Source organism: Lethenteron reissneri, chromosome 16, assembly GCF_015708825.2.
Source record: "Lethenteron reissneri isolate LAM-NWPU_2019-01 chromosome 16, ASM1570882v1, whole genome shotgun sequence".
In the NCBI taxonomy this organism is placed as follows: domain Eukaryota; kingdom Metazoa; phylum Chordata; class Hyperoartia; order Petromyzontiformes; family Petromyzontidae; genus Lethenteron; species Lethenteron reissneri.
In genome coordinates, this window is record NC_083794.1 from 14347517 (window position 1) to 14365633 (window position 18117).

Below are 18117 nucleotides of genomic sequence, written 5' to 3' on the forward strand. Positions count from 1 at the left end.
AAGCGGAGATCCCCACGGAGACCTCGGGAGAGACGGGGACCTGGGTAGAGACAGGGACCTGGGTAGAGACAGGGACCTCGGGAGAGACAGGGACCTGCGGAGAGACAGGACCCACGGCTTAGACCGGGACCTGGGGAGAGACGGAGACCTGGGGAGAGACGGAGACCTGGGGAGAGACGGAGACCTGGGGAGAGACGGAGACCTGGGGAGAGACGGAGACCTGGGGAGAGACGGAGACCTGGGGAGAGACGGGGACCTGGGGAGAGACGGAGACCTGGGGAGAGACGGAGACCTGGGGAGAGACGGAGACCTGGGGAGAGACGGAGACCTGGGGAGAGACGGAGACCTGGGGAGAGACGGAGACCTGGGGAGAGACAGGGACCTGGGGAGACACAGGACCCACGGCTTAGACAGGTACCTCGGGACAGACGTGGACCAGGGCTTAGACAGGCACCTGGGGAGAGACGGAACCCAGGGATTAGACCGGGACTGGGGGCAGACAGGGACCTGGGGACAGACAGGGACCTGGAGACAGACAGGGACCTGGGGAGAGACAGGACCCACGGCTTAGACCGGGACCTGGGGAGAGACGTGGACCAGGGCTTAGACCGGGACCTGGGGAGAGACAGGACCCACGGCTTAGACCGGGACCTGGGGAGAGACAGGGACCTGGGGAGAGACAGGACCCACGGCTTAGACCGGGACCTGGGGCTAGGACCCAGGGCTTAGACCGGGACGAGGCACCGGGACATCGGGGACTCAAGGAACAAAAGGAACCAGCACCGGGTCTCAAACGGAACGAGGGAGTCGAGAGAACGAGACGCCCGCCAGACCGGGGAACCCAGCGTCAGAGTGAGACCCGGGCCAGGGAATCAGGACCAGGACCCCGTAGCGAGACTCGGGCTGAGGGACAAAGAGTCGGAATCCAAGTCGGGTCGTGACCTGGAGCAGGGGTCAGAGGACTCGGGACGTCGACTGGAAACGAGACCAGGAACCAGGGAGCGAGACCAGGAACCAGGGAGCGAGACCAGGAACCAGGGAGCGAGACCAAGAACCAGGGAGCGAGACCAGGAACCAGGGAGCGAGACCAGGAACCAGGGAGCCAGATCGCGACCGAACAAGAGCCGCCAGCATCTTGACACTTTACGATTTCCAGACTCAACCGACGCTGCTTCCAGGGACCTCGGACCCCTCTTGCAAGGACCCCTCTTCCAAGGACCCCTCTTCCAAGGACCCCTTTCCCCGGGGACCGCAGCCAGGGGGAAGCAGCGGGGCCGGACATCCGCCGCCTCTTAACCGGTTCAACTCCCACACCGACGTGATTACGACTGCCAGCCAAGGCGCGGGCCCAGGATTACTGAGTTTATTTCATTCATTGTTCAATTCATTCATTGATTCGTTCACCGCTGACCCGCCGGCTCGGAAGCCCCGATGAGCGATGGGCTCGGCTGGCGAGCGCAGGTTCGTGAGCCTGCGCAAGCGGCTGGACCAGCTGGGCTACAGGCAGCCCCTGGGCGTGGAGACGCTGCCTCTCGTGGAGAAGCTGTTCGGGTAAGAGCCGAGACTTCTCACCCATGTCCCCGTACCCATGTCTGTGTCTTCAGCCTGTACCCAGGACTTATGTCTGTGTCTTCATCCGTTCGTCTGTTCATTCCAAGGACGTAGCCATGCAGTCAACATTGGGGGGCGGGGGGGGACCAAATCTTCCAGGGGGTCTGGGGGTCCTCCCCCCAGAAAAAAAATCTAACTTTGAAAACTAATTTCCTGCCTAAAATATTAAAAAAGATCACTAACACATAGGATGGACTTTTTATTTATTTTTTACAATAATGTCTAATAGTGTATATTGTATTATAACTTTTTTATTTTGTTACCTTTTCTTGTTTCATTATATGTAATGGCAGAGATTAGGGATTAATAAAGTACAACCATAACCACAATCATATTAACAGAAATCAATTTTATAGCAATATATTGGGGGGACATTTTGAGCATATTTGAATATATATTATAATTACTTTATTGGTTCATTCATTTGAGACGCGCGGAGTCTCAGGACCGCCTTTCAGGAGGGACCTGCAGTGGCGATGTTTGGTCCTTTAGAATGTTTTACTTGTACTCGAGTACGGTACCTGCCACTGCATGGCGTTCCGAAAGGTTCGAATAGACGGGTTCACGAACCCACTTGCTGTGTACTCACTCCTGGCCACCTCGTGGGTAGAGCGAACATCTCTTGCGTGATCTGCCAACCCTTGAATCCACAGCGTTGGATGGCAGGCGTGCCTCTTTGCAAGTCACACAACAGACTGCGTGTTAATATGAATGCGCGTCCTGCGACAACGTAGATGACCCACGCACATTAAATATAAACCACGCCAGCTGCATTGGGACACTCGACACGCCTTGCTATCGGTGTATAAGCATCATCTCCCCCCACAGGTGGCTGCACAATGAACGTACTAATTCACGTTTTGTCATCCACTTAATCTGCCTACTCTCAACAAAGCCAACAACTCCTCGATTTAAACACTGCACGCCGTTGAAGTGTTGGACAGGTAGTGCATCACATTTCAGTAATCTGAGAACCCTGCAAACGAGCTGGGTACAACCAGTTCGGTCTGAATAATATTCTCGATGTCATCATATATCTAAAGCTAGGCAGGGTTGATTCCGTGTAGTACTTGAATTCGTTATTAGACTAGGGCTTGGCAGATGTTGGTGGGCAGCAGTGGTCAGTGTTAAGTGTTGCTACGAGTTGGTCAGGAGATGGCAGTACAGCTCTCCTGAAAAAGAGTCTTGGATATAATTAAAGTGTATAAGTGTATAAGTCTTATTGTATTTATATAAGATGCAAATTACATAGCATTTAGTCCATATGTCGAGTGAGGCTTCATGGAACAATGTTCTACAGCAGAATTAGTGAAAGCAGAAAAACTCTGGACCAGTTTCGACTTTCATCAGCAGGAGTCAGGCTTCCTAAGTAAATGCTGCTAGATTGCAACATCTTATCGGCAAGAGCCATCCACCAACATCGCAAGATCCATTCAGCACAAAAACACGGCAGCACATGATTAGTTAATTGTGTAGGGCGGCAGAGAAATGTCCATGTGATTGGTGTTACCACATAATCACTGAACTAATGATATTTTAATTGTGATGCTTTACAATGTGGGGTTTTTCCTTTCCTTTGTTAACTGCATGGGACGCTGCATAGGTAAACATTGTGGCTACTGCAGTAAACATAGGTACACACCATTCATTGTGGCTACTTCAGTAAATAGTCTGTCCCAAGGTCGAGGTGAGGTGTGCACACCTGGTTAAAAGCAGATGTTATTTCAATTACTTAACGTTTTTGCATGGGTGGGGTGGCGAGGGGGGGAAGAGTGTTTGCAAAAGCTACCTCTAAAATGAAAGCCTCATTTTTTATAGTTGTGAAGATCCACTGTGACAGGCATTCCCGTGGTAGTTAAAGTGATATTAAGCCATTGTATAATTACTATAAAAGTGTGTGCGGTTTTCAAGGTGGTCGGTGACAATGTTGTGATAGTAGTTAATAATTTTTTGCTTATACAATTATAACAATCTAGGGTGAAGTGGTGGCACAGTAGCTAGAATACCGCTCTATAAAACCAGCAACCTGAGATCGATTATCGACGACTGCTAACATCAGTGGTGGGTGATTTTTGAACTCGTTCTGCACCCGCCGCCATCCCTCTTACCAACCCACACTGATCCACATGGTGATGTATGGTCAAACAACTCCCATGATCAATGAGTGGAGAGGCCTTCATCCAGCAGTGGATCGATGAATGCCTACCATCCTGACATAACCTAAGTGAATACCATCATGAGCCATGGATGACGGCCTCGCCAAGCTATCACCACCGCCAATCTCTCAAGTGATAATTTTATCTGAAACTCATTGGCGCGTGAACGCTGCAGTGACCTGGTGCACACCACCGAAAGCCTGCGCAATGCCCAACTGGTGGCCGGCAAGACGGAGAAGGAGGCGCGGAACGTGGACACGCTCGTGGAGCCGTACCGTGGCGAGAACGCTCGCCTCGTGCGTGACAACAACGCGCTGCACATGGAGCTGATCCGGGCGCGCGAAGAGTGCGAGCGCATCGGCAAGGGTGAGCGCACCTACGCACCGTCCGTGCGCCTCCCTCTGTTACTCTGGCATTGGGGTATAACCTACCTATGAATCCACGGATTAAAAACTAATTTCTTAAAAAGTGCTTTCTGTATTTAGTTTATTGTCCTTCCCCCGAAACTCGGATTAGCACTGTTGATTACGTACGGTGCTAAAGAAGTTCTACATAGATACACAGGCCCGATGCGATCCATTACTTCATTTCATACAGCCCACGGGCCAGTTGTGGCCAACGACTAACGTTCAGTCGACAATTATGCAAGGTGATATCATCGTTACATGGATTATAAGCTAGCACAGGCAATATCCGGTAATAAAATAATAACGTGAGTTTGTTTTACCGTGTAAAAATAAACTTTAATTAAGTTTTCACAATTGACAATGTGCCAAATCCACATATTTTACCTTTTATGGATTATCATGCATGGCATCATCACATACATCACATTTTGCCTTAAATTAGTGTGACCCACCATCCGTTGCTTCAAATGTGCTGGCTCACAGGTGTGCACCACCATGCCTGGTTCACATATCACGACGATATTTCATGCCTCTCTATGAAATTTTGTGTGTTTCGCGTCCGTCTTGTGTGCCAGATCTGAAAGGGACAATTCGACGGCTGGAGCACGAGAACGCTGACCTGAAGTTCCTGAACAATCAGTACGTCCACAAGGTGCGCTCACTCGAGAAGGAGGGCAGGGCCAAGTCTGACCGCATCGCCACGCTGCAAGAGAAGAACATGCAGGCTGTTGTGCAGACTCCCGGTATGTCTGTTGGACTTCTTTCGCACCGTACATCGCCAACCGTTCCAATCGGAGGTGCAGCACATGATCATCTTCAATCCATTGCTGGATGACATCCTTCCCAAGTCACTGTCATCCCGCTTGGTCCCGAGATGCAGAAGTCCACCCAGTATCGGCGCATGAGTCAATCTCATGTCTCTATCCCCGTGATGGACGTTCTCTTGTGTGCGTTGGTTGCCACTCCAGTGATTGTTCTTGCCGACGGGCTGTCATCCCTTCGCCTGAAGAGTCCTGTCAAAGCCCACCTACTATGCAGCACAGGACTTCTCTAATCCACACATTGTCAATTACTTTTCAGTCAAGGTTACATTTAAACGAGGACTGCTAGACTGCACTAGGCATAGAGACAGGACTGCAGAGTGAGGAACTAAATCAAGAAATTGCAACAACTCGGCATTAATCGCGCAATTTGGACACCTGGGCATGTAGATAATACCCACAGTGAGACATTTAATGGATGTGGTGTGCCGTGTTCGCAAATAATTTCTGGATAAATGATCTAGACAGGTCTGGATGAAATTAAGCCGTGGTTTTAACTAGTTAAGGTTTCTTGATATGTTCCTAAAGCCATTTAATAAGGCTGTCATGATTGTAACTGACAGGTCTTTTGGAGCGCAGAATTATTATTTAAGGCAGAATTATTGATAAAATATCATGTGAAAGACCAGGAAGAATGTGGTTTGATAGTCTTTAAGAAGAGAAAATATATTTTTTAAGATCATGGAAAAGGTTAACGATAGGAATATATGACAGGAAGGCACTCCGTAATGATGATAGATTGAAAACGGATTCATTTGAAAAGTAACCCTCAAGATGACAGTGCACAAAGCCTGGAGAGCAAAATATATGAACCACAAAAATAATGTATTAAAGCAAATGAAAGTTCTTTATTAATATAGCCCAAGTTTATTTTTTACATTTATAAAGTTAAACTGGAAATCTCGATATTCATCCACAAGTGATGCAGGCAACTTTATGCAAATTCTTCTAGCAGAATGACTGCAGTGGGGTTCAGAACGATGCTGACCCCGTGATTCACGTCAGACCTCAGGCAGTACTCTTAGGTTTTTTTCGGTAAAGTCACGTAGGTAAAAATAAATAATAATAATTATAGAAATAATAATATAAATACAATTATAAATCACGACGTTTCGGAGGCAACACAAGTCTCCGTCATCAGGTGGGACCGTCACAGCTAGATTTACTGTATCAAGTGAGGCAAAATTTCAAGAGACAAGCGCTTAAATACAAGTTAAGGGGGGGAGGAGGGGGGAGGGGCGTATCTGAATGTGGTAGCCAATGAATGGAACGTGTTGGGGGGTGGGCGGGGCTAAAAGAGAACAATAGGTGCACATGTTGTTTTAGTCCCAGCAGTCCCAACTCGACGGTCGCTCGTGTCCCCGTAGGCGGAAAGCAGCGCAGCATCCCGTTCCACCGGCAGCGCATGCAGATTGACGAGATGGTGCCTCCCTCGGGCCTGTCGGCTCCACCCGTAGCCCAGCCACACGACCCCTACGTGGTCGACATTGTGAAGCTCACCAGCACAAGGTGAGTGTGGCAGGTTCGAAGTGGCCGGGCCAGTGAAGGGAGATATTAACCTCGATTCAGTGCAGGGGTGTGGTGCCATGGTGACGCGGTTAGCACGCTGGACTTGCAATCGAGAGGTCGCCGGTCCGATCCCCCACCGCGGCAAGTATAATACTTCAAATCTAGAGTATAATACGTTTCTTAACCCCTGCCTGGACACCGGCAAAGCATCTGACCTGGTGCGCATCGTTCTGTAGGTTGGAGGAACAAGAGCGGGAGGTGCAGAGGCTCAAGGATGAGTTGGAGAGGTCCGAGCTGGGAGTGAAAACCCTCAGGAAGCAGGTGAGTGTCACGTGCCCAGAGCAGCAGCCAGCATGAACCACATGTCGTTTAACGATTTTGCTTATGTCCTTTGCACAGATATTCACCCCCATTCTAGCCTTACACGACCGTCAGGGCAAGTGCTTGTTAGTTCCAGAAACACATAAAGTCACATTCACAGGTTGGCACACGTTTGGCAGAATTTTACCGACGACTCCATCATAAACAATGAAGAAATTCACTAAACGCTGAACGTTAAACAGTGTAGTTTCATAGCGATAAAGGTTTTTAAAGCAATTTTGTTGTCCACGTTGCGTTGTTTAACGTAGTCTGCAGCAGAGTGAAAATAAACGTAGGTTGTGCGTGGGTGTTCAACATGGCTTGGTAATGTGCAAATGTGTTGCAAATAGGAGCAACAAAAGTTGCATGAGATAGCATGAGATGTCGTGCATCATTTGTGGAATGAAACAAACTGCAGCTCAATATGAATGAATGTGTTTTAGTCATTGTGTCATTGTGAAAATTTGGCCCATAATCCACATTGCTGTTTATGGTATTGTCAACATGCAGTAATGTGAGCTGACCATCACGAGCTGTACCACTTTCTTCAGAGCAATGCATCGTCACGCATTCATTTCTACGAGTTTGTTCACGGGTTTTAATAGAAGCAATTATTTTATGCCTGCATTCTAATGCTTTCATTTATACAGAGAGACAGACATGCAGGTGAAGTGAGGGCTTTAATTCCTTACTGACAAACATCCTGCTCATTGGTTTACTGGAGTAGATGGCACATGACTAGTAAGCCACAGCCATCACTAGAGGTATACTGGATGTGGTGTGCCAGGTGCGGAAATATTTCCAGGTTGCTGACCCAGACAGGCTCAGCTGAAACGTTGCCCCTGGGCATCATTTATTTGCAACCGCAGTGGTCCGCGCCGCTTTGCTTTCCGATGGGACTCGGTGAGCAATTATCTCGCATGTGCTCGTGGTTAATGGCGTGTGCTGTCAGCATTTGGGATGAGTGGTTCCAAGCGATTGCCTTCATCGGGCAGCGTAGGGCCTGACCTCGGACGCACGCGTGACGTCTGGGGCGGATTAACAATGATGGCTAATTATATCCCCTGGTTGCGTGGGGCGTTTCCTAGACCCTCAAAGCGGTCTGCTATGCAACCTGAACACTCTGATAAACGTTGTGGACAGTGTTGTTCATAATGTAAAACCTGCATAGACCTCAAAAATGACTGGATACTATTTCAAATGATCATGGTATACATGCATCTTGTAGCCCTGAGCAATTTGTGGAAATCCCAGAATGTTGATAAGTTCCAGCCTTTGTTAATCAACTGCTGGATGAAGGCCTGCCCGCAATGAGTTGTCCATGGGGTTTGTTTGACCATACTTCACTGCGTGAGTTGGTGAATGGTGGGGGCCAAAGACCAGTTCAGATACCACTCACCACTCATTGTTAGCTGTGGCCTGGAATAAAACTCATGTCGTCAAGTTCAAAGCAATCCTACAATGGAGTGAGTAATCTGTTTTACAACCACTGTTAACTTCCCACAAAGTGGTATTTGTTTTTATCAACCCACGAGAAATGACGGGCTGAGTCAAACTCAACAAGGTTGAATTTTTATCCTTCTGATCGTGATTTTGAGTGCACTAACAATTGCAACACCCGGATTGTGTGAACCTAAGGAGAACAATGTTCAGGGGAACGTGGCGCTGTGATTGATGATGTGACAGGAACTTTCCTGTGTCTGAGTCAGAGCTGAACAGGCACCAGAGTATACGATTCTTTCTTGTGTGAGATGGGATGCGTGGGTTTCTCATTGAACTCACACAGTGCATGTTACAAGTTTAAGTTTATTTTGTTTAACCAGTTGAGTACCAAGACACCAGTATAGACTTATTTTCAAGAGTTACCTGGGTTTCTAAAATGACAAAGACAAAATTATAAAAAAGTACAACAGTGACGCAAACACAAATCTATGTTAAATCTATGTTAAATATTAAATTGCCTGCAGCGCAAGTTGGCTAGGTGAATATTTTTTTACTGATTCAGTTACAGAAACATTAAAGAGATATATAGGGTGACTTGAACTAATATGTAAACAGACGAGGTTATATGATGTAAAATGCAATTGCAAGTGAAGTCATAAATAATCTCGAGCTCGGCATCAAACTGCGACTGTGGTGGGGTCCCAGGTGTTTGGGACATTAACAGAGAAACATCCCCACTGTGTCTAAACTCCGATTCTGTGGGTCTCTGTGTGAGGATATGGGTCTCTGTGTGAGTCTGGGTCTCTGTGTGAGTCTTTGGGTCTCTGTGAGTCTATGGGTCTCTGTGTGAGTCTATGGGTCTCTGTGAGGCTGTGGGTCTGTGTGAGTCTATGGGTCTCTGTGTGAGTCTATGGGTCTCTGTGTGAGGCTACGGGCTCTCTGTGAGTCTATGGGTCTCTGTGTGAGTCTATGGGTCTATGTGTGAGGCTGTGGGTCTTTGTGTGAGGCTGTCGGTCTCTGTGTGAGTCTGTAGGTCTGTGTGTGAGTCTATGGGTCTCTGTGTGAGGCTATTTAAGTTCAATTACTCGCAGGGGGAAGTGATTTAAACAATGGCCTTTATCTCGTCCATGAGCCCAGACCAGACGTTTCACTTGTCGGTACAGTGCAACCAGAGGTGGCATAACTTGAGTGGTTCCAATTTCTCTGTGGTCAATAACAGTGACTTAACTGAAAGCCATTTGAAATTAGTGGAGTGATTGCATAATATAATTCACTCTAAATTGGCCATACAAATACATCGGTACGACTAAAGTTTTGCTACCCCTGTGGTATCAATATCTGCTCTGGTTCTTGGACTTAAAAAAGCCTCAAAACATTCGTCATTATCACTGCCTTAAGAGATAAAGTAATTTAAAAGTCAACGTTTCAGGCAAGGACCCTTGAGAGTTATATCTACGAGTGCACGTTCAGCTGCCAACGAAGTATCACCAAATATGAAACAAAAAACGAGAAACCTTGGTGTTTATCGACTATCGCTTTCGCAAGTGATAAACTGGATCTGCCGAGTAACTTGAGGATGGCTGTCCACGCTCATTTGAGTGGAACAGCGCAGTTATTTTGCTGCACCGTTCACATGCGTTGCAGCGTCGTGGATATCATTCTGCAACCTCGTGGCTTGGCACTGTGGTCGTAGCGCGGACTCGGGCGGGGGGGAGCGGCCGATAAAATTGAGTACCACTTTGTCGGGGGAAAAAAACAAAAACAACAGCAGCGGCGGTTGTCCTCGCCGATCAACTCGCCAACCCGTCAAGTCCATAGCAACGTCGAATTTCCACCGCGAGGCCGAGGGGCTCGGTACAGAGTCTGTCCACCGCGGTTACTGCCACCTACCGGCCGGCCACGTGGGTCTTTAACGTCCACTTTGTAACCGCCCGCCGGTGGCGTGCTCGCCGGACACGGCGTGGGGGAGCACCGCTGACCGGTAGACAGCTACAACTACCTTGACTGACCCCGGCCCGAGTACTTGAGCTCGGGCACTGCGGTACCGTGAGCGAACAGCGTTGAGTCGTCCTCGGGCGGGCACGCGAAACGTGGCGAGGGTTGCAACAGGGGCAACGGAGGCGAGGAAAGTAAACAGCACGCGTACACTGAGCACCTGCAACGCACACGAAGGTAACGTGGATGGGTGGCCAGCACCACGCCCGGCCGCCTTTGTCTCCCCGGTGCCGATGTGTACACATCGCACCAGGCCCTCGTTTGAGGCTGATTCGACCTAGGGGAGGGCTCGGCACAGATTCAGAGAATCCGTGACTTGGTGTTGGCCAAGAGCGGGAATCTCACTCGGGTTCGCCCGCCGGGTCCGCTAACCACTCACTCCACCGCTAACCACTCACACCACCGCTCCTCACTCCACCGCTAATCACTCACACCACCGCTCCCAACTCACACCACCGCTCCCCACTCACACCACCGCTAACCACTTACACCACCGCTCCCCACTCACACCACTGCTCCCCACCGCACTCCCCGAAACACACACACGTCCTCGCACGGTTGGGGCTGACAGACGCGCTGATAACAACGGCACACACACGAACCCACGCGCGCGTGTGCGCACGTGTTGGGACAGCCGTTTCTAAGCACGCCGCTCTCAGGGCAACTAGCGTCCCCCCCCTCTTCAACCCCCCTCCATCGTTTCATCCATCCCTCTCACTTGGATGCACACGCATTCACACACACGCATGTACAGGAACAGACACACACACACTCGTACAGAGAGAGACGCGCGCGCAGTCGCACACTTGCTACTCGCGTGCGCACGCAGAGGCACACTTGCTACGTACACGAGCAAAGGAGTTCACACGGAGACAAAGACAGGCAGAGATCACCCGTGCACTCTACAGTCTATGTAGACTGCTGGTGCTATTAGCGAACGCGGCGCACGATAAGCGGTGGTGTGGTGAAACCCCACGCGTAGGAGTACACTCATATATAGGCCTGCAACTCATTCATATAGCGTGCGTACAGTACTGACGCACACGCATACACACAAGTAGTACACAGAAGCACTCGCACAACAGTGAACGCGCTCACAGGCGTATACATGCACACGCAGGTACACTCACGTCGACACACTCTCACACACACAGACACACACTCTCATCAAACACTCACACACTCACACACAGACACACACTCTCACACACACAGACACACTCACACACACAGACATACACACAGACACACAGACAAACTCTCACACCACACTCAGACCACACACAGACACACACTCACACACGTGTCTCCCGCTCCATTCATAGCTAGATCGCGCTTCAATCACGGTCGGCACAAATCCACCACCACCACCGCCGCCGCCTTGAGGCTCATCACTCCCCTCCCCCCGCACCTCGTCTCGAGCTTCGGCCTCTTGCCGTACAGCAGCAGCAGCAGCTGAGCAGCAGCAGCAGCAGCGACGAAGCAGTGTGCACGGCGCGATCGAGAAGACGACCCGAGGCAGTGCTTTAGGAGGAGCCGGCGCTGCGATGTCCTCTTCCCGGCGGCACAGGAGCGCGTCCGGGGTGCGACCTCCGGTAACCGACGGCGCGGGGGGTGGGGGGCAGGGGGGCACCGCGTGCCGCCGTTAGGATTTGAAGCCCGACGTTTCGCTTCCACTTGCTTGGGAGAGCTTCTTGGAGGAACTCACTCGATGGTTTGTTGTAAAATTGCACTGAGTGGTCCGTGCGGCTTTGATGTCCGACGAAACTCTTCCACGTGCTGGGAAGCTTCTTTTCAGTATTGGCATGGAAGCGTCTTCGTCTAACCGACTGTTAATTGTTTTTTTATTTAAAGCTTTCGTGACTGCAGGGATTCATATTCTTGGTTCTTTCGGTAAAGTCATCAGGTGTTTTTCACACCTGATGATGATTGCTTGTGTTGCAGTCGAAACGTGAGAATTTTATTGTTTAATATTTTTATTATTTTATTGTTTCCCTTCCACGGGACTTTACCGAAAGAACCAAGAATACGACTATTCATTGTTATACGCTTTACAATTGAGATTGGGAACTGCTCAGTTACATCTAGCTTGACCAAGCGGCCATAGCGAGAGGTATGTATGGTAGATGTGGTGTGCCGGGTGTGAAAATATATTCAGAGGCGTTTGAAGTCAAGCTCTGTGTATGGAGCGTGCATACCAATATCTGTGCCCGTGCAGGTGCCGTTTGGAGAGCGGTGGCGCAGCGGTTAGCACGCTGCGCTACGATTCCAGCGAACCGAGTTTGATTCCTGTTTCCGGCCAACGTCAGTGACGATTATCTAAACCAGTTCTGGGCCTCCCCAAGGTAGATTCAGCCTAAAATGAGTACCTGGTGTGGTGTGTAAACACTGCCGCTAGGGAGACAAAGGCGGTAGGGATTGGTGTTGGCCACACACCCCATTGTGTGCCGTTCTGCCCTTCATAGGTGCTCGCTAACAGCACCTGCCCCAACAGTCTGTGCTGGCTATTTGGGGGATCTTTTTTTTATTAATGGACAATGGGAGAATGACCGTAAATTGAATGTCGACTCAACCCCTGTGGGGTGAAAGTTCAGCAAGGACTATCGTAAACTACTCACCGCCCTACCATGGAGTGAGGCTTTAACGGAAAGTGGTTGTTTTATCGACCCAGGATATGTGATAATGATGATTGGAGTGACGAGGTGCATGCTGAATCTGAATGATGATTATGATGTTAAAGATCATGCTTAATGACATTCAGAATTGTGCTCATCGATGATAATGATATGAATGTGAATGCCTAATAATGTGAATAATTACATGCTGTTTGATGATGATCATGATATGTATGATTTTTCATGATGTAAGTAATAATGTTTAATGATATGAATGGGCTTATTTAGCACTGTCGTTTTTATAGAGAGAGGCAGGTTAGTTTATTGCAGCAGAGCAGAAGAAGGTCTTGGGTCTGAACTTAAACAGTGGCAGGGAGTTGACAGCGTGGACGACTGTGGGAAGGGAGTTTCAGACAGCGGGGGGCAGCAGGGGAGAATGAGCGACCTCCCGCTCAGCAAGGTCGATGGTGATGCTTCACGATGTGAACGATGATTATCATGATGATGCTTTTAAATAATGCGTCGACGGCGACTTTGATCATAACCAATACTTTTTCAAACAAAAAATTGGGCTTATAGGCAAAACACTACCGCTAAAGTTTGTTTTACGAGGACAGGTGATGGGTCAGCCCCTGCCGTGGTTCCCGTGGACTAGGGGACTGTGTGGGCTTGTTTGGTGGGCTGTGCCGCTGGCCAGGAGAGCCCTCGGCAAGCTTGAGGAGGTGGAGCGACCGCCGTGCTTGGCTCCGGCCGCCCGTTTCACGGTCAGATGGAGATGCCTTCGCGCAAGGAAAGCCGGTCTCCATGGGTACGGCTTGGGGCCACAGCATCCGGCTCTGTGCAGAAGTTTCTCCCGACAAGTTTCGACATGACGTGCGCGTGGGACTCGGCGAACAACAAGATGTTATTTAGATAAGCAAATTGCCCTGCAACCGGTGGCCGTGATTTGCAAGGGCACGCAGGTTACCATGACAACCCTGCAGCACGCCGTGAGATTACAATGCGTGCGATGCCATCGATGTCACCCTGTTGTCAATCCGCTGCTGGACGAGGGGCTCTTTGCGCCGTATTGGTCGTGGGGGGAGGTATTTAACCATATTTCACCACGCCGATCAGTGCGGGTTGATGAAGACGGGGAGCATAGTCGTTGGAGCATACTACAGTACAACACCACCGTCTGCTGACAATGTAGCTCCGCAGGCTTTATGCGCTGCGGTCCACCACCCACACACTCTCCAGGCTTTACTCTGCTTAGCTTCTGATAGCTGACGAGGTGGGGCACATTCCCGGGTGGCTTGCTCATAGGCTCAAAGAAGGTATGCAAATGCATGCTGCGTGCCGGTCTGAGATGCATCCATCCGAGAATCCTCACACGAGCTGTTCCGCCCATCTGCATTTTGCAGGAATTCCTTCCCGGTAAGTGGGACATGGGCCGGGCCTGTGAGTTGTGGGCATTGCCGGCCGGTCTCCGTGGAGACGCCGCTTTGTGCCGGTAACGGCTGGCAAGGGACAAGGTCATTTCAGCGTTTAATGGCCCTGGAGATAGAGCCGAGTTTGTCTGGATGAGAGGGCTCCCCAAGAAGTTGCAAACTGGTGCCTCCCGCCTCCAGGCCATGACTTTGCAGTGGCACGGAGCTAAAGAGCCAACATGTGTCGACATGGTGGCCTGTTTTAAAATGTTTTTCTCCCGAGGGATGCGTCGACCATGGAGATGGAGCGAGGATATTTGCTCGTGTGCACGTGCTAGGTGCATTGCTACCCGTGAGTGCCAGTGACGACTTCAGAAGGCATTCATCTATCAGTGGATTTATCATGGCTGATGATTAAGAAAACATTTGCACAGATTTCACTTTCAACAGAAATAGTTTTTTCTTGGGTCTTTCGGTAAAGTCACGTAGATAGGTTCAAAGAAAATAACAACAAACTACGACGTTTCGATCGCAACACAAGCGTTCGTCATCAGGAATAAAAAGTGTATATGGTTGTGTATGTGCATGCAATATGGGCACTTGCGATTGATTGGTGCATGTACAGTTGATTTTAATGTGTTTGGTGCATGTACATATGTTTGTGTGTGTGACCTTTGTGGGCCGCGGTAGCGTAGTGGTTAGCACACTGCTACGAACCCGGTGACCCGACTTTGCCACCCCTAGGCCAACTCGGCTTCAACTGAGTACCCCGTGCAATGTGGTGGCCTAGCGTGGTGTTGACCACCCACCCCACTGGGGGAAGACACACACAGAGACGCCCACCCCAAGTGACACCCACCACATTGGGGTGGGTGTCACTTGCCCAAGCAGCCTGCTTGAGGCTATAGGGGCGATCTTTGTGTGTGTCTCCCAGCTAGACCAACAAGGAAGTGGGAAGTGTGGGTGCTATATCTGAAAGTCGCCCGAATTAGTTAACCCATAACATTAGGATCTGTCCCCGTGAATCTCCTGCTGGCGAGCCTTTGCTATTCCACCTGGCGTGAAGCGGCACCTCGCCAGACACAAGCGCCGTGTGACACGTGGGTGTCTGAACAAGATCTGGGCCATCCCTAAATTAACTCGGACTTATTCTTTGGGTCTTTCGGTAAAGTCACGTAGATGGGTTCAAAGAAAATCGTTTTTGGTTATTTGTTGTTATTTTCCTTGAACCTATCTACGTGACTTTACCGAAAGATCCAAAGAATATTAATTCCTGCAGTCACGAAAGCTTTAAGTCAAGATTTAACTCGGACTTAAATATTATCCTGATTCACCATGTAAGCGTGGAATCTCTCTGTGTTTACACGTGGAGATGGAGGATAGAGACTGCGAGATCGATCGTCTGGGACGCACGCTCAGCGGGGGGCTTCCGCACGATGTCGTCTCCCTCGAAGCCAAGAACCGCAGCAACGAGAAACTCATATCTCACCTCAACCTGCAGGTGAGCCCGCCGTGATGGACCTCCAACCACCTCCGCAACCACAATCACCCCTCGCCCAGCCTTTGCCGTGTAGCAGAGTAAGGCTGCACAGGCATAGGGCAACGTCTTCAAGAAACCTTTGGTCTTGAGCTATTCCCTGGCGCAAGGTGGTGCAGCGTTTGCCAGATTAACGTTTTTAATGCCTTCCAACTAAAGTCGAGAGCATTCATGCATTAGCTTTATCTTGTCTGTGTGTCTGGCCATGTCTGCTTGCCTGCCTGCCTGCCCATGTGCCATCATCTTGTTGTGCAATTTGAAACTTAACATTAGTAACCCCAATTCAATAATTTCAAGGACAAACCCATGTTGAGAATAGATTACATAGAGGTGACCCCCGACTTACGACTCACGAAGTCTAGCCTATAATTAGAGGGGGGGGGGGGGGGGAAGAAAACAATTAACTAAATATATATTTTCAAATACCGTGGACGGTCCTTTTCCCGTCCGCCGACCCCTTTGGATGCGTGGCAGGTGGAGTACCTTCAGCAGGCAAACCGCGACCTGCAGGAGCGCACGTCGCGCCTCTCGGAGCGCGAGCACAGCAAGGAGTGCGAGGCGGCGGAGCTGAGCGTGCGCAACGAGGAGCTGTGCCGCGAACTCACCGACATCGACGCTCTCGCGCAGCAGATGGAGCGCGAGCGCGACTCCACGCTGCTCTCCGCTCGCCGAGAGCTCGACACCGCCAAGGTTGCTCCGCGCGCCGTCGACACCCTGCGGCTTCAACTAAATTACAGTTTTTGTTTTACCGGGAAAGGCCTTCCGAGCTATGTAGCTCTTTTTCAGAAGCCACCTGGCCACGTATGATAGCCCAACCAAGTGGCTTATTGTATGGACATTTATAGCAGCCAAATACTCTAAACGCACGTTGGGTCTAAATGCGGTGGGAAAAAATGGAGGACACGGAAAAAAATCCACATGACCACAGTGAGAACATGCAAACTCCAAATATACAGCAGGCGTCAGGGTTTGGATTGAACCCACGACCTCCTGTATACCAGGCGAGGGAGTTAATATCTAGCCACCGCGGCGCCACAACTTGCGACTTGCGCCGTAACTTGCAAATGCTGCCTCCAGCCTCGATTAGACGGCCATGAACCCACAGCCACAAGCCCACGCTGGCACCGACCTTATTACGCCTATAAATACACTCCGATTGCGGAGGAGTGTTTTCATACATACCCAGCCTTGATCTTGAATACTTGCAAATCCATCCCAGCATAAAACCGTTGCAAACACTTCCCAGTCTCGATCTTATAGTCGGTCTTCTTACACTTACCGGTCCACTATGATCAGGGTGCAATGATTGCAAACATGTCCTTGCCTTGATCTCTAAAACTTGCGAACCCTTCCCAGCATCTTAACAGTCGCAAATGCACCCTAGCCTAAATCTACCGCTCACAAGCACAACCCCAGGCTCGCCTCAAACTCACTCTTGGGAATTATGTTTGCTGCAGGGAATTATATTTGCAATATTCTCAATTCCTCACGTGATAATGTTTTTGTTCCGATTTGTATTTGTTTACATTTTTAAATTTTGGTGACCCATTCCACTCTTGCAAATGAGATTATCCTGGACTCTTGAGTTCTCACCGACTTAAGCAATCTAAACTTGAAACACTCTTGTTACCCTGGGGGTTTTAATGGCGATTGTCCCCATCAGATCAAAATACGGTCGAACATTCAACGCGCCGAGTTGGCTTTATTTGTTGTAACATGAATCGTGCTCTCTCGTTGCAGTCTGAAAACAAGCATCTGCAGAGAGAAGTTGAAGCATATGAAGATAAAGTTGCTAAGCTGAGATCCGTAAGCTTAACAAAAGATACGCGAGTTTCAAATACGCATGACATGGATAATAACGGGGTTTTGTTAAGGAAACAGATCTCCCGGGGGGAACCCCACCCCTGAATTAGCCTGGTACGTTGAGGACGCGGTGCACACGCGTGTGCGTGCGTGTGCGGCTCCAGGAGTCGGGCGAGGCGGAGGCGGAGGTGGTGAGGCTGCGCGTGGAGCTGGAGTCTCGCGCCACCGAAAGCCGCCGGCTCTCCGAGCTGCTCGACTCGGCGCAGGACGAAAAGCAGCGGCTCAGCAACCGGCTCAACAAGCTCACCGTCACTGGCACGTCGCCACACTCTGAGCTCACCAGGCCTCGTGGATCGCTGCACAGGCCCTGACTGCTGCTCCACACTACAAATGCAAAGGCGAAGGTTCCACGTGTGGCCTTCCAGACCAGTGGGTCCCGAATTTTATGGAG

The 18117-nt window shown here is 49.9% G+C and overlaps 1 protein-coding gene across 6 annotated transcripts in view; it reads left to right on the forward strand.

Moving 5' to 3' along the window:
• Positions 1–897: 897 nt before the first annotated feature.
• LOC133343048 (centrosomal protein of 135 kDa-like) overlaps positions 898–18117 on the forward strand; it is a 31254-nt gene continuing 14034 nt past the window's right edge. For 2 of the 6 annotated variants that reach the window (XM_061552496.1, XM_061552497.1), the window contains exons 1-9: positions 898–1551; positions 3943–4133; positions 4750–4917; positions 6363–6504; positions 6741–6825; positions 15699–15827; positions 16338–16553; positions 17604–17669; positions 17831–17981. In XM_061552496.1, the coding sequence (XP_061408480.1) occupies positions 1439–1551; positions 3943–4133; positions 4750–4917; positions 6363–6504; positions 6741–6825; positions 15699–15827; positions 16338–16553; positions 17604–17669; positions 17831–17981 (1261 nt within the window). In that variant the 5' untranslated portion in view covers positions 898–1438. Of the gene's footprint in view, positions 1552–3942; positions 4134–4749; positions 4918–6362; positions 6505–6740; positions 6826–10197; positions 11898–15698; positions 15828–16337; positions 16554–17603; positions 17670–17830; positions 17982–18117 lie in introns of those variants that run through there. The other 4 variants (XM_061552499.1, XM_061552500.1, XM_061552501.1 and 1 more) reach the window with 4 other exon arrangements.